We start from the raw sequence: 13644 nt of genomic DNA, 5'->3' as shown, positions 1-13644 counted from the left end.
TCATACCCTGCAGCTTAGTTGCTGGGTGCCCCTGAATATGTACATGTATTTCAATTGAACTAGACACACCTGAGATATGAAATGAGATGATACTTTAGTGCCTGTTTAGTGTTAACACCTAATTTGTCCCATTTTCCCATTCAACTCTAAAGCATACACTATTCATTTTGAATGCAGTTGCTGCTCATTTCAATAAACCACACTGTTTGAAAGTGTAAATTCTCCATTTTATTGATAAGGAAGTGTAAAGCAAACATTCGAGGGCCTTGCATTGAAAACCAGTACGGAAACTTGAATTACATATTTACAATAGTGCAACAGTGGCTGGTGTAGAGCCTTAAAGGAACCAATACCAGTCTGAATGTATTCATTCATCCCAAGTGTGCCACGGAGGCCAAATTACTACTTTCATCTTGTACAATTTCAACAAGTAGAACAAGTCTTTCCAAACTAATTTCGGTTACCTTGTACAATGTATTTTCTACCATTTAAAAAAATTCCTTTTGTCATACCTCGACACCTGCTTCTCATTTGATTTGACTTTAAGATACTTATTAATTTCCAAGGTAACAGTTTCAACACATTAAATACAAATCTCTCAACATTTTACAATCACCAAAAGGATAAAGAAAAGGCAGGTTGATTAGTACTAACTGACAAATATAAGGAGTGTTGTATAGCATAATTATTCTAGGTGTTTTTCCATTGTGTTTTGCACTGCAGAACAAGAACGCGTTTGATATTTCAAGGCAATTTGTCATATCTTAATTGTTGACAATGATAATGTTAAGATCTTTCTTAAGTCAGTATTTATACCAATAAGCACAAATTGTGGAAAATTATCCTCCAATTGCTAAGCTAGAAAGGGATTAAAAGAAAGAGGCCATTAACAAAGCAAGTTCTCGAACTCCCCATTACATCCTCCAAGTATTTTACCGCCCATGAATGGTTTGTGAGGGCTGTCACTCCTATTGCATATGTTACAGGTTAATTTTAGAGTAACATTGTCCATGTCTTATTTCAATACTATTACCCTCTGATAACATGCAGATTATGAGTTTTGCTTCAAAGTCAACTAATCTGAAACCTCAGTTGCAGATATGCACCTCAGTGCAACCAGTCTGGTCTTAAGTAAATATTTATTGCAGCATTCAGTAATAATTCTATAGGCTTTTACAAACATACACATTTTTCTACACCACAGGGAAGTTTTATGTTTGTGATACACATTAACAATTTGGATACAAATGGAAGAATGATAATTAAGTTTGCAAATGATACGAAGGTTGGTGGCGTAGTTGTTAACAAGGATGGCTGTCCAAGTCCACAGCACAGTATAGATCAGCTGGAAAGCTGGTAAACGGATTTTAATCCTGACAAGTGAGAGGTGGTGCTTTCTGGGAGGGCAAACAAGAGTTGCATATACACAGTTATTGGAAGAGCCCCAGCGAGTGTTAATGAACAGAGGGACTTTGGGCTACATCTCCATAAACCCCTGAAATGGCAGCACAGTAGATAAAGTGGTAAAGAAGGCATATGGAATGGTTGCCTTCATCGACAGTGCATAGAATATAACAGCTGAGACATCAGTTATAAAGCATTGGTTGGTTACATCAGGAATATTGTGTGCAGTTCTAGTTGCTACTGAATAGGATAGATATGATTGCACTGGAAAGGATGAGAGGAGATTCACCTGGAAATTGTCTGGATTGGACCATTTTGTGACGAGGAGACTGTATAGGCTGGGTTTGTTTCTGCTGGAATTGAGAAGCCTGAAGGGTGTCCTGATAGAGGTGTATACAATGATGGGGGAAAATATAGAGTGCAGAGTGAAAATCTTTTTCTCATGGTGGGGGAAGTCTAAGACTGGAGGGCGCAGATCTAGGCTGAGAGGCAGAACGTTTAGAGGGGATCTGAGAGGCAGTTCTTTTTTAATCCAGGGGGGTGCTGAAATCTGGAACATCTGAGGGGATGGAGAAGATTGACGCTCTCACAACATTTAAAACGCATCTAAACAAGTACATAAATTATCAAGGCATAGAATACTGTGTACCTAATGCAGATAAATAGGATCAGCATGCAGAAGTACAATGGTCAGCAAGGGGATGATATGCTAATTACTGCACTCAATAATATTATAACTCCATGAAGAATATCTCAAATATTTTTCATAAGCAAAACAGAGAGGTATACTTGGGCGACAGTGAGTGGTTGGGATCTATGAGCTTGGAGAATGAGGAGGGAAGATATCCCTGAGACCCACAGGCAACCCTTTCCACTTGCTTGTCCCCTCAGTTCTGCTTCCTATTCCCACTCTGACGACCACCTCCAGCCTCTGATTATCTCATCAGAATATGAGGCTGGCTCAACAGCCAGCAGCAACATTGCTTTTGTCACAGAGGTTCCCCAACATCCTCACCATTCACTCCCCCACCTCCTCTCTGCCACATAAAGCTAATCTTTAGCTTTTGCCACTTATGACCACACTTGGGGTATTGTGTTTGGCTCTGGTTGCCTCATTTCAAAGGAGCATTGGAGCTTTGCCAGAGTGCTGCCTGGATTAGAGAACATGCCTTATAAAAAAGGTTCAGTGGGCTAGGGCCTTTCTCTTTAGAGTGACAAAGGACGGGAGGTAACTTGATAGACGTACATAAAGTTATACGATTGAGAGAGTGGACAGACTTTTTTCCCCAGGCAGCAATATTCAGTAGCAGAAAACATCCTTTTAAAGCTGGGGTTCCCAACCATTTCATGCCCCTCCCATTAATGGAGGGGCCTGTGGACCCCAGATTGGGAGCCCCTGTTTTAAAGTGAGTAGAGGAAAGTTTGAGGGAGATGTCAAAATAGCTTTTTTACACAGAGAATGGCAAGTTCCTGGAAAGTCCTGCCGGGTGTGGTGGTAGAGGCTGTTACATTGGGGATAGTCAAGATACTCCTTGATGGGCACAGAGATGAAAGAAAAGTGGAGGAGTGCGAGTTATATGGGAGGGAAGGGTTAGTTTGATTGTGAAGTAGGTTAAAAGGTCACCACAATATCCGGGGTTGGGGGGCAGTGCCCTGCTGTTCTGTGATGCTCTGTCTTCTGACGCTACCTATTTACTTCCAGCATTTTGTGTATATGGGGCATTGTTATTGTTAGGATATCAGTTGGAAGGGCTCTTCCACCATGGGGTTTAAAGCCCACAAAGTTTGGGTACAGTCAAGGGCAAGGAAAGGAAGTGTGATACGAAGGAGACTGAAGGCTGTGAATCTCGAGAAGGTCACTGTCAGGCAGGGTTAACAACACACCTGAGAGCCATGTATCTTGAGCTGGTACTGGGGGAACTCAGCAGGTGGGGCAGCATCTGTGGAAATGAATAGATAGTTGACCTTTTGGGCCGAAACCCTTCTTGGGTCCTGAAGAAGAGTCTTGGCCCAAAATGTTGACTATCTATTCATTTCCATAGTTGCTGCCTGATTTGCTGAGATTCTCCAGCATTTTGTGGATGTTGCTCTGGGTTTCCAGCATCTGTAGACTTCCTCATGTTTATAATTTATCTTTAAATTGAATAACTAAATATTTGAAACAATGCAATCTGTAATAAGGTATTAATCTCAGTTGAACTGCAACACTTTTCCCACAAAAAAAACTTACTGATGATTACAATTCAACATGTAGCAATTCTGAGAAGTTAGAATAAATCCATTCAGTCTTGTACAATGACAATTCTCTAGCACTGCAGTGCATTCTATGGTTCATTAAGGTGCAAAAATCAATCATTTTAAGGCTAATGCTTGCATAGGCTAGTTGGATGTGACATGTTATACTGACAGACACTGATTAAAGCAAAGACGGTCTTGGAGAGAAGGTATGAAAGTATGTTTTTTGACCTAAGTAAGATTGCATAACTTTAGATAATAAAATGCAAAAAAAAACATGGTTGCAGAGTGAAAAAAAAGATTAACGTGGAATACCAGCATTCGGGATTATTCACATATCAGCCTTTACAAAGGATGCAAAGATGCCTCCCTCATGTGCCAGGAGACTTTCAGGTTTATCATATTCAAGGATGGTGCCTCGTTTCATCACAATAACCAGGTCTGCAGTTAGGATGGTATGCACTCGGTGCTGTGGGGAGAGGAGGAACAATTAGAATGCAGCCCACATCCTCTGAAATGGTCGAACTTAAATACTTACATTTTTCATTGTGGATCACAAGTTTTAAGTCTCTTACACATTCTGAAGAGGAAAAGATCCAGGCCATTTAGCTCATTCTGTTCTAGTATTAACCAATCCTGTTTACCCTCTCAGTTGCTGAGACTTAAACCATTGATACACTATAATGATGTTATGAAAAATGCTTAGATGATCCAACTAACACTAGATGCAGTTTAAAGGGGGACAACACAGCTCAGAAATATTTGTTTTACAACAATCAGAGATTTAAAACACTTGTGTGAAGATTAGACAAAAGGTGCACAGCAAGCTCACACCAGCACTCACAGATGCAGAGAAGCTGAACTCAATGCGTTTTCAAATGCTTACAAGTCAGACAGATAATTGCCTTTGTGACAATGTAAGGACTACTTTCTTCAACATGCTCTCTTGGCACGTAGTCTCACCCAGCAGCAACACATATTGGGAAAACCGAGAGCGAGTTCTCCACCCACTATGAAAAGGGAAGTCCCACCTGAAATTTATTAACATGAGTCCTTGTGTAGTGAGGCTGGGAGCCAAGAGGAACAGAGGGAAAGCGGACCCTTCGATGCAGTTATCCTGCATTTTGTTAGTTTCACACCAAGTGAGTGCACAAATATCTTCACCCCTATCTACAACAGCAAGAAAATATTATTAACTGCTAAATGCTCAACTTTCATCACCTTAGCAGGTGTCTGCACTTGCTAGAAAAGTTGTACTCCCTATCATTTTCACAAGTTTACTTGCATTAGCTAGAAATCAATAGGCAGTTCACCTGTGATTCCCCAATAAATCTTCCAATAGGTAAATGGAGAATTTGCTCTTCTTGAAATTCAGAGATTGTTGGTTATACTTTCTTCAGTGGCTTTAAGTGAAGTTAACTCACTTTTTTTCATGGAATGCCTGACAATCAGTATAGTAGGGGCTCTGAAATTAATTTAGATGATTGGAAGTGATCCAACCCAGGCAAAACAAAGTGATTGCATTTATCTCTGAGACAACGGAGACTCAATCACAGAGTGTAAGACTATTGTCATGTGCAGGGAAATGGGGTGAGATCCTTCCTGCTTTTCTCATTACAAATGTGCTTGTGCAGCTTTGTAATGATCTGGTCACAAACTGCAAGATTTGTTGAATTCAATGTTTTGGTCTGCTACTATTACACCGGCTGCTAGCCCAGCAATGAAGCCAGCAACACTGAATCGCTTACCCTGTTTCTCTCCCCATAAATACTGCCTGACCCACTGTGTGTCTTCAGTATCTTCTAATTTTATTCCAGATTTTCAGCATCTGCAGGTCTTTTAAGAAATTTTTACTGAAGCCTCTCAGTTAGTCTGCTCACTGTGGTTCTGAAATAATACTTCTGATTTTTCAGTCATGTCTGGTAGCACCTACAGAGCTCATCTGAATTAGGCCATGAAAAGTATCTCTAAAGTACAATGGATTTTCCTAGATGGTTTTGCAATCTGCTATCTCCATATGAATATTCCTTTGTAATCTTGACTACCCAGCTGTCTTTGTGTTCATTCAAAGCTCTGTTGCCAAAACCATAACTTACTCTCAATACTGTTCACTCATCATATCAGTGTCTTCCGGATAATTTTTAAATACTCACACGTATTTTCAAAGCCCATCATGATCTTGCCCCCTCACTTTCTCTTCCAGCCTTACTGGCCCTTGCACTGTTGAAATGCAAACCTCCTGCACATTCCAAATTAATAATCATTCCATCCTTAGCAGCTTTGATTCTAATTACCTTGGCTCTCGACTCCAAAACTCCCTCCTCAAATCTCCCTGCCACACCCTTTGCTTTCTTAAGATTGTTACTAAATCAGCTTCTTTAGCCAAGCTTTCTTCTTTTAACCCTCTGTCAAGAAAGTTTTTATTGATATCTCTTGTAAAATTACTCGGGCCATTTGTAGTGTTAAAGACATTTTATACATTCAATTTATAGATGTTCACTGAGTCGTGTGCTTATCTTTAAGTTATATATCTTAAACAAATACCCCCATTATTTATCAAAAAATCCCTATTGAAAACAGCTGATTTTCAGCTGTAGGCTCGTTTAGTTGAGTTAGGTGAGAGAAATTAAATTAATCAAGGTTGTTACTGTGAGTAGAATTGGGTTGAGGGTTTAGAACTTGGATCCTACTTGAAGCTCTCGAAGATTATTTCTTCAGCTACTTCAGAACAACTAATTGAGAACTCAGGATTCATTCCGTTAGGCAGTTGCACAATAGTCTGTTTCAGATTGGCCTCTTATGTACGTTTCACAATATTTGATGAATGTTTTTAAATTGGCAGCACAATATAGACGGTGCCGTATCTAAGAGTTTTGGCCCATATCCATCTAGTACTTGTCTTGATTACTCATTAAAACACATATTGCATGATCTGGGGGAAGAAAACAGTTATGAGGTTGATACTGTCATTGTGAATACAAAAAAAAATTAGTAGTGATTGTCAGCAGAAATTAGTTTGCAATCAACAAGCACAATTCATCAACTTGTCATGTTCCATCTACCCATCAAGTTGATAAAGAAATCAGAAAAACTGCCAATCTCCTCAAAGATCATTTTTTGTCATTACGCAGTCAATATTTACTTTCAGTACAGCTTTTAAGACAAAGATGAATAACAAGCTAATCTATTACACTTGACAGCTGCTTGAGAGCCAAATACAATATCCAAATGCTTTCTCTGAATGTCAGAGAAATGCCAAATTAATCTGAATTTGAGGATTTGTAGAATTAGGGGTTAGCAGGTCACATCTTCAGGATAAAATTAAGTGAAAGTCAAAGGACATTTTGTTTTTTTTTATAAACCTACAGTATGTCTTGAATACAAGAGTTCCAAAACAGCCACACTATAAAAGTTGTGCAACAGCAGTACAGAAACTATGGTAAAGTGCAGTAAGCTAGTGTGTTAACACAAAGATTCTAGCAAAACAACAAGACCGTCAAAGCTGCCATGGCTAGTGCTAATGTGCTAATATCCATCAAATCTACAAACCCAAGAGCTAGACTCTGTGTATTGGATTCCTCTACTTGCTGGACTTCACCAGAGAGGTAAAGGGGCTTTCCTCTTGAGAGAGCAATTTTGAGGAATTGCCACACTCCACTAAAATACCTTTGCAAAAGACTAACACTAGGTCTGTATCCAGAATGGGAGTCACACGATGCTGGAAAGAAAAACAGCAGAAAAAAAAACAAGAAAATGAATGGCCGGGATGGTGAAAGAGAGCGATGAATAATAATATGAACTGAACAGAAAATTGTTAAAACTTGGGAGAAGCATAAAGATACTGAACACAAATCACAGGATCTGTGCCAACCATTAAGCACCCATATACTGTAAATAAATTCCATTTGCTTTTGCCCACATTCTCATTAACGTTCCCTCAGATTCTACCCCTTCCTTAACACTGGGGGCAAATTACCACAGTCAATTGACCTAACAACCTGCATAAATTTGGAATGTGGGAGGAAAGCAGAGCACCCAGGGGAAACCAACGTGATCAAAGGGTGAGGGTGCAAACGCCACACAAGCGCCATAGGAGGGGATTATTGGAGCCGTAAGGCAGCGACACTCACAGCATCTGCAGCACTGAGCTTTCCAAGTAATGATGTATCATAAAACCTACCCGTTTCAGAGGGACATTACTTGAGAGCCATTGGCTAATAAACTGAGTTGACCCAACTAGCTTATTAATGAACATATCACACCCTGGGAAAGCACTGTTTCCCAACTTGGTCTTTGTTTAAATTACTTGTTCAAGCTCACTGATCATGTGTTATTAGCTACCACATTTATTCAAAGCATTTACTTCATTAACCATGCTTCTTTATTTTCTCTTCCAACCTTGGCAGAGGTTAACAGTTAAAAGAGTGAACTGGCGGCCTGCTTTATATCTTGCCTAATTGCTTAATTGTTAGGATTCACAGTATGTTAGCACATTAAGTTTAAATCTACCCCATTACCTTCACTGATGCCAATTCATTATAACTACCGGGCATAAAGATTGCTTACATTTGTAAAGCCACTGAAAGGAGAGCTTCCTATGATTGTGGAGTACACTGGAAGTTTCTTAGTTTTAAAAAGATTTCATATTGAGTATGTCCTCTCTCCGGGACGAAACTGAGCATTAAAATCGTACCTCTTAGGTTTGTGCCATAATGGATCTTTCAAGTCTGACGTCTCTGGGAAATGATGCTGTCTGTGACTAATTTTCTTGGCCTTAATATTTATTGATGTAATTGCACTAAAATAGCAGGCAGATCTGTAACATTTTATACCTAGACACTTTAAAACATAAAAGATGAGAGTAGGCCATTCAGCCCCTCATATATGCTATACCATTTATTAAGGTCAAAGTTAATCTCTTGGCGACAACTTCCTGCACAAACCCCTGATTCTATCAGTAACTAAAAAAATATACTCAGTGACTGAGCCTTTACATCTCCCTTAAGTCGAGAATTCCAGTGATTCACTATTCTCAGGATGATTTTCCCTCATCTCACTCCTGAATGGCTGACTCTTTACTTAAGCCCTAGCTTCAAGAAACAACAACGCTGTATCTAACCTTAGAAGCCTCATAAGGATATTGACTGTAATCATTTAAGGCCTCAACACCATTCTATGAATCTTACCCATCTATTCCTGTTCTCTGTCCTTTAACCAATCCTCAGTTCAAACCAATAAATTACTCCAGTTTGATTTAGCAACCTTACTGAAGCAATAGACACAAACTGCTGGAGGAACTCAGCAGGCCAGGCAGCATCATTGTCCATACTGTTGAAGGGTCTCAGCCTGAAACGTGAACTGTTCACTCTTTTCCATAGTTGCTGCCTGACCTGCTGAATTCCTCCAGGATTTTGTGTCTGTTGCTTTGACTTTCAGCATCTGCAGATTTGGCTCGTATTTGTTTAATCTTACTGAAGATCTCTTGAAAGTCCAAATGCAGCACGTCTGCCAGCTTCCCCTTTTCTATTTGGCTTATTACAACCACAAAACTCGGTTAGATATACCAAATATGATAAACGCAAACAACAGGAATTCTGCAGATGCTGGAAATTCAAGCAACACACATAAAAGTTGCTGGTGAACGCAGCAGGCCAGGCAGCATCTTTAGGAAGAGGTGCAGTCGATGTTTCAGGCCGAGACCCTTCGTCAGGACTAACTGAAGGAAGAGTGAGTAAGGGATTTGAAAGTTGGAGGGGGAGGGGGAGATCCAAAATGATAGGAGAAGACAGGAGGGGGAGGGATGGAGCTAAGAGCTGGACAGTGATTGGCAAAGGGGATATGAGAGGATCATGGGACAGGAGGTCCGGGAAGAAAGACAAGGAGGTGGGGGGGGGGAACCCAGAGGATGTGCAAGGACACTCAGGTTGGAGGAACAACACCTTATATTCCGTCTGGGTAGCCTCCAACCTGATGGCATGAACATCGACTTCTCTACACTCAGGTTGGAGGAACAACACCTTATATTCCGTCTGGGTAGCCTCCAACCTGATGGCATGAACATCGACTTCTCTAAGATGAAGCCACACTCAGGTTGGAGGAACAACGCCTTATATTCCGTCTGGGTAGCCTCCAACCTGATGGCATGAACATCGACTTCTCTAACTTCCGCTAATGCCCCACCTCCCCCTCGTACCCCATCTGTTACTTATTTTTATACACACATTCTTTCTCTCTCTCTCCTTTTTCTCCCTCTGTCCCTCTGAATATACCCCTTGCCCATCCTCTGGGTCCCCCCCACCACCTCCTTGTCTTTCTTCCCGGACCTCCTGTCCCATGATCCTCTCATATCCCCTTTGCCAATCACCTGTCCAGCTCTTGGCTCCATCCCTCCTCCTCCTGTCTTCTCCTATCATTTTGGATCTCCCTCTCCCCCTCCCACTTTCAAATCCCTTACTCACTCTTCCTTCATTTAGTCCTGACGAAGGGTCTCGGCCTGAAACGTCGACTGCACTTCTTCCTAGAGATGCTGCCTGGCCTGCTGCGTTCACCAGCAACTTTTATGTGTGTTGCTTGATACCAAATATGATATCTCTTTCATAAGAGATACTGCCTCATCCAATTATTATGTATTGTAAGTGTCCCATTATTACTTAAAATAATATCCAACATTTATCCTACAATTATTACCTAGTTTGTGGCAGCATTTTTCTTTGCTCTTTTCTTTCTCAAATAGTGTGATCATTCCAGAAGTTATTGATCAGATCCAGGGTTTTATTAATTCACCGTCCCACAAACTCCTCCAGTCTTCTAGTGTTACTAATGTTCAATTTCTTTAAGTCCTCGTTTGCTCCCAACCTGCAACTCGCCACTATTTCTGTCATTTTATCTCTGAGATTTCAGCAAAATAACATTTAATGACTTGCCTCACTGACTGACTTAATAGCTGAGATCACCATTTCAGTTATATAAACTATTCCAAAGTAGAAGGGAAAATCAGAATAATACAATAATAAACACAAAATTGCAATACTCCCACATCGATCAGTACAAAGGTCAATGCATGATTAAAAGGGAAAAAAGGATGGATTAAAAAGTATTAGTAAAAGAACGCCATATGGACACTACAACACTCGGTATAGTCCTTGTACTTACTGCTATTGTCACCACAGTCCGATCGGCAAAGGCTGTCATCACCACTTTCTGCAAAATGCTCTCCTATTAAACAATAACAGATTTAGACATCGTAAAGTAACTCAGAAAGAATGGCTTCACTATAAAGTTGTGTGAAATAATTTTTTAAAGGAACTTCAATTTTCTTTGTGGCAGGGCTCCACACAAAAAAAAATGAGTCGCCCTCTCTAGGCTCGTTGAAGAATTGCAGGAAGTTCATCTTCAAAACATGCCTGAGCCAGCCCACCCTAGTAAGCTGTGGTAGAGGTAGAAATCAAGGTTGACACAGAAGATTTAGAACATTGTGTTACAACAGTACAAGGCGTTGGTGAGATGACACTTGTGTGCAGTTCTAGTCACCAACAAAAAGGATGTCATTAAGATGGAAAAGGAGTTGAAAAGATTCACAAGGATGTTACTGGGTCTGGAGTGCTTAAGTTAAAAGGAAATGCTGGGGCAACAAACATTTTGCTGGAAGACCTCAACTGGTTAAGAGTGTCTATGGGAGAAAAGGATTTGTTGGCTCCTCAGTTCGAGACTTTGTGCCAGGACTGAGAGCAGAGAGGCAAGACGGCCAGTATAAAGAGGTGAAGGGGAGTGGCAAGAAATGATTCTGGGGTGATGGTGGATTCGAGGGGTGTAAGGTGACAGGCAAGTTGTGCCAGTTAGGGCAGGTGATCTGGGATGGAGTTGGTAGACAATAGCACTCTTACAGGACACGCAGCTTTTCAAAGGAAATGCAGTTTCTATTAAAAAGAGAACATTTTAAACAACCAATCCCTATCAAGATTCAAGTTTATTTATCACACGTACATTGAAACGTACAGTGAAGTGTGTCGCTTGTATCAAAACCCAACACAACCAAGGTTGTGCCGAGGCAGCTACAAGTGTCGCTACACATTCCTGTGCCAACCATCCCAGAACTAGCTTCAGAAAGATGAAGTAGTTCGGAGACCTCTGATACTTTATCAAGAGGTTATCAAGCAGGTTCCAAGCTACGTTAACACAAACCTCGGAGTGGCCATGACCTTGCCCCGCAACACTGAACCCAAGGAGGAATTGGATCATGCTAAGTTGATCCAGTTGGTTCATCAGGAGACAACCAGCTCACTGAGAATGCCACTGGTGGGCTGGGTCAATAAGAGCTGTGAAAGGACAGGAATTACTAGAGGCATAGATAGGGTGGATATTTAATCTTTGTTTCCCATGGTACCTGAAGCAGAAAACAGGAGGTAAGAGGTAGGAGGTTTAAGGGGATCCTTGGGGTAAGTTTTGTTTTACACAAAGAGTGGTTGATATCTGAAACATGAGAAAATAGTAGAATCAAATATAATTACTATATTTAAGGGTATTTATACAAGCCAGTGGATCAGCGTACATATGGTAGGCCAAAAGATCTGTTTCTGTGTTGTACTCTCTGCTCCCTCCTTTTTGTCAACGAAGATACATTTTGCCACATTAGATAAAAGTAGGTGAAATATTTCATTTTGTATATCCTTCAAAGGTTTATGCTTTGTAATGCTGTGAGAAACAGCTGGGCTCTCATCTGATGCTTAACTTACTGTTGCCATATCAATGGAAGCTGTAGCCTCATCCATAATCAGAATGCTGCTCTTTCGTACGAAGGCCCTGGCCAAACTGAAGAGTTGCCTCTGTCCAACACTGAAGTTCTCTCCACCCTCAGTAACCATGGCATCTGCGAAGAAAACAGCCAGTCGACAAGGGATGGAAGCACAGTACTCAATTGTTGGTAATTTTTTGCCCACTATTACCCAAGAAAAACACATCAATTCACAGGAAGTTCCTACAGCTAGAAAGTGAAAGAAATTATCAGTTTGGTAACTATTGGCCAGGACCTCAGGAAATAGCCATGGTGTGTCTTTGAACTCACCATCCATATCCACTTGAACAAGCAAAATGGACCTCATCTTATCCAACAAGACAGCATTCCTAACTGTGCAGTATATATTCAGAACTGTGCTGGAGTACCAGGGTAGAGTTAATGCTCAACTTTAAAGTTGAAGGATTTTGTATTCAAAGTCAAGTTAAAATGCTACTGTTCTCTCTGAATAATATTCAGATATATAAATAGAATCGTATTCTTTGACAATGGCAATTTCGACATTTTTTATTTTGGATAAATAAATATTTAAAATAACAGATTTAGAATGAGCTCAGTGATTCTCCAAGTTCAATATAAACATATGAATTAGCAGCAGAAGTACCCTACTTGGTCCCTTAGGCCTGCATTTAATAAGGTCATCACTGAGCTAATATTAACTTCATTTCCACGTTGCTGCCTTTCCCTGGTAACCTTTCAATCCCTTCATTATCTAATATCTATCTCCCTCTGCCTTAAAAATTTTCAGACTCTGTCTCCAACATGTTGTGCAGGAAGGGAGTTTCAAACTCCTTCTACAAGAAAACATTCATCTCATTTGTCTTAAATGAGCAATGTGTAAATTGAAACAGTAAACCCTAATTCTAGATTTCCCCCACAATCAAAACCCTGTCTCTACATCCATCCAGTAGCGTTTGATTGGTGTAAGTGGATGTAATTGGCACAAAACTGATGGGCCTGTTTCACACTGTATTTTTTATGACTCTACAAACCCTCAAGATTTTTCATATATCAAGTCACCCTTCTCTCTTTTAATCCCCAGCAGATACAAACCTAATCTGACCAACATTTCCTCATAATGCAACCTGCCTACTGCAAGTGTTAGAACATTGAATGGTACAGCACTGTACAGGCCATTCGGCCCTCAATGGTTTAGAAACCTTTCAACCTAATTGGTACCGTAGTGGCACAGTACCATGGAAGTTAGCACTGGC

General features: G+C 40.5%; 1 protein-coding gene across 7 annotated transcripts in view; it reads right to left on the bottom strand.

The window, feature by feature from the left end:
* Positions 1-220: 220 nt before the first annotated feature.
* LOC134359321 (ATP-binding cassette sub-family C member 9-like) overlaps positions 221-13644 on the bottom strand; it is a 199682-nt gene continuing 186258 nt past the window's right edge. For 4 of the 7 annotated variants that reach the window (XM_063072373.1, XM_063072375.1, XM_063072376.1 and 1 more), the window contains 3 exons: positions 12372-12505; positions 10792-10854; positions 221-4108 (listed from right to left, as the gene is read on the bottom strand). In XM_063072373.1, coding sequence (XP_062928443.1) covers positions 3971-4108; positions 10792-10854; positions 12372-12505 — 335 coding nt within the window. In that variant the 3' untranslated portion in view covers positions 221-3970. Of the gene's footprint in view, positions 4109-7188; positions 7358-10791; positions 10855-12371; positions 12506-13644 lie in introns of all 7 variants that reach the window. The other 3 variants (XM_063072379.1, XM_063072377.1, XM_063072374.1) reach the window with 3 other exon arrangements.

The sequence above is a fragment of the Mobula hypostoma genome, chromosome 20 (genome assembly GCF_963921235.1).
Source record: "Mobula hypostoma chromosome 20, sMobHyp1.1, whole genome shotgun sequence".
NCBI lineage: Eukaryota > Metazoa > Chordata > Chondrichthyes > Myliobatiformes > Myliobatidae > Mobula > Mobula hypostoma.
Note: the sequence above shows the minus strand (reverse complement) of the source record. Positions and strands in the feature narration are given on the sequence as shown.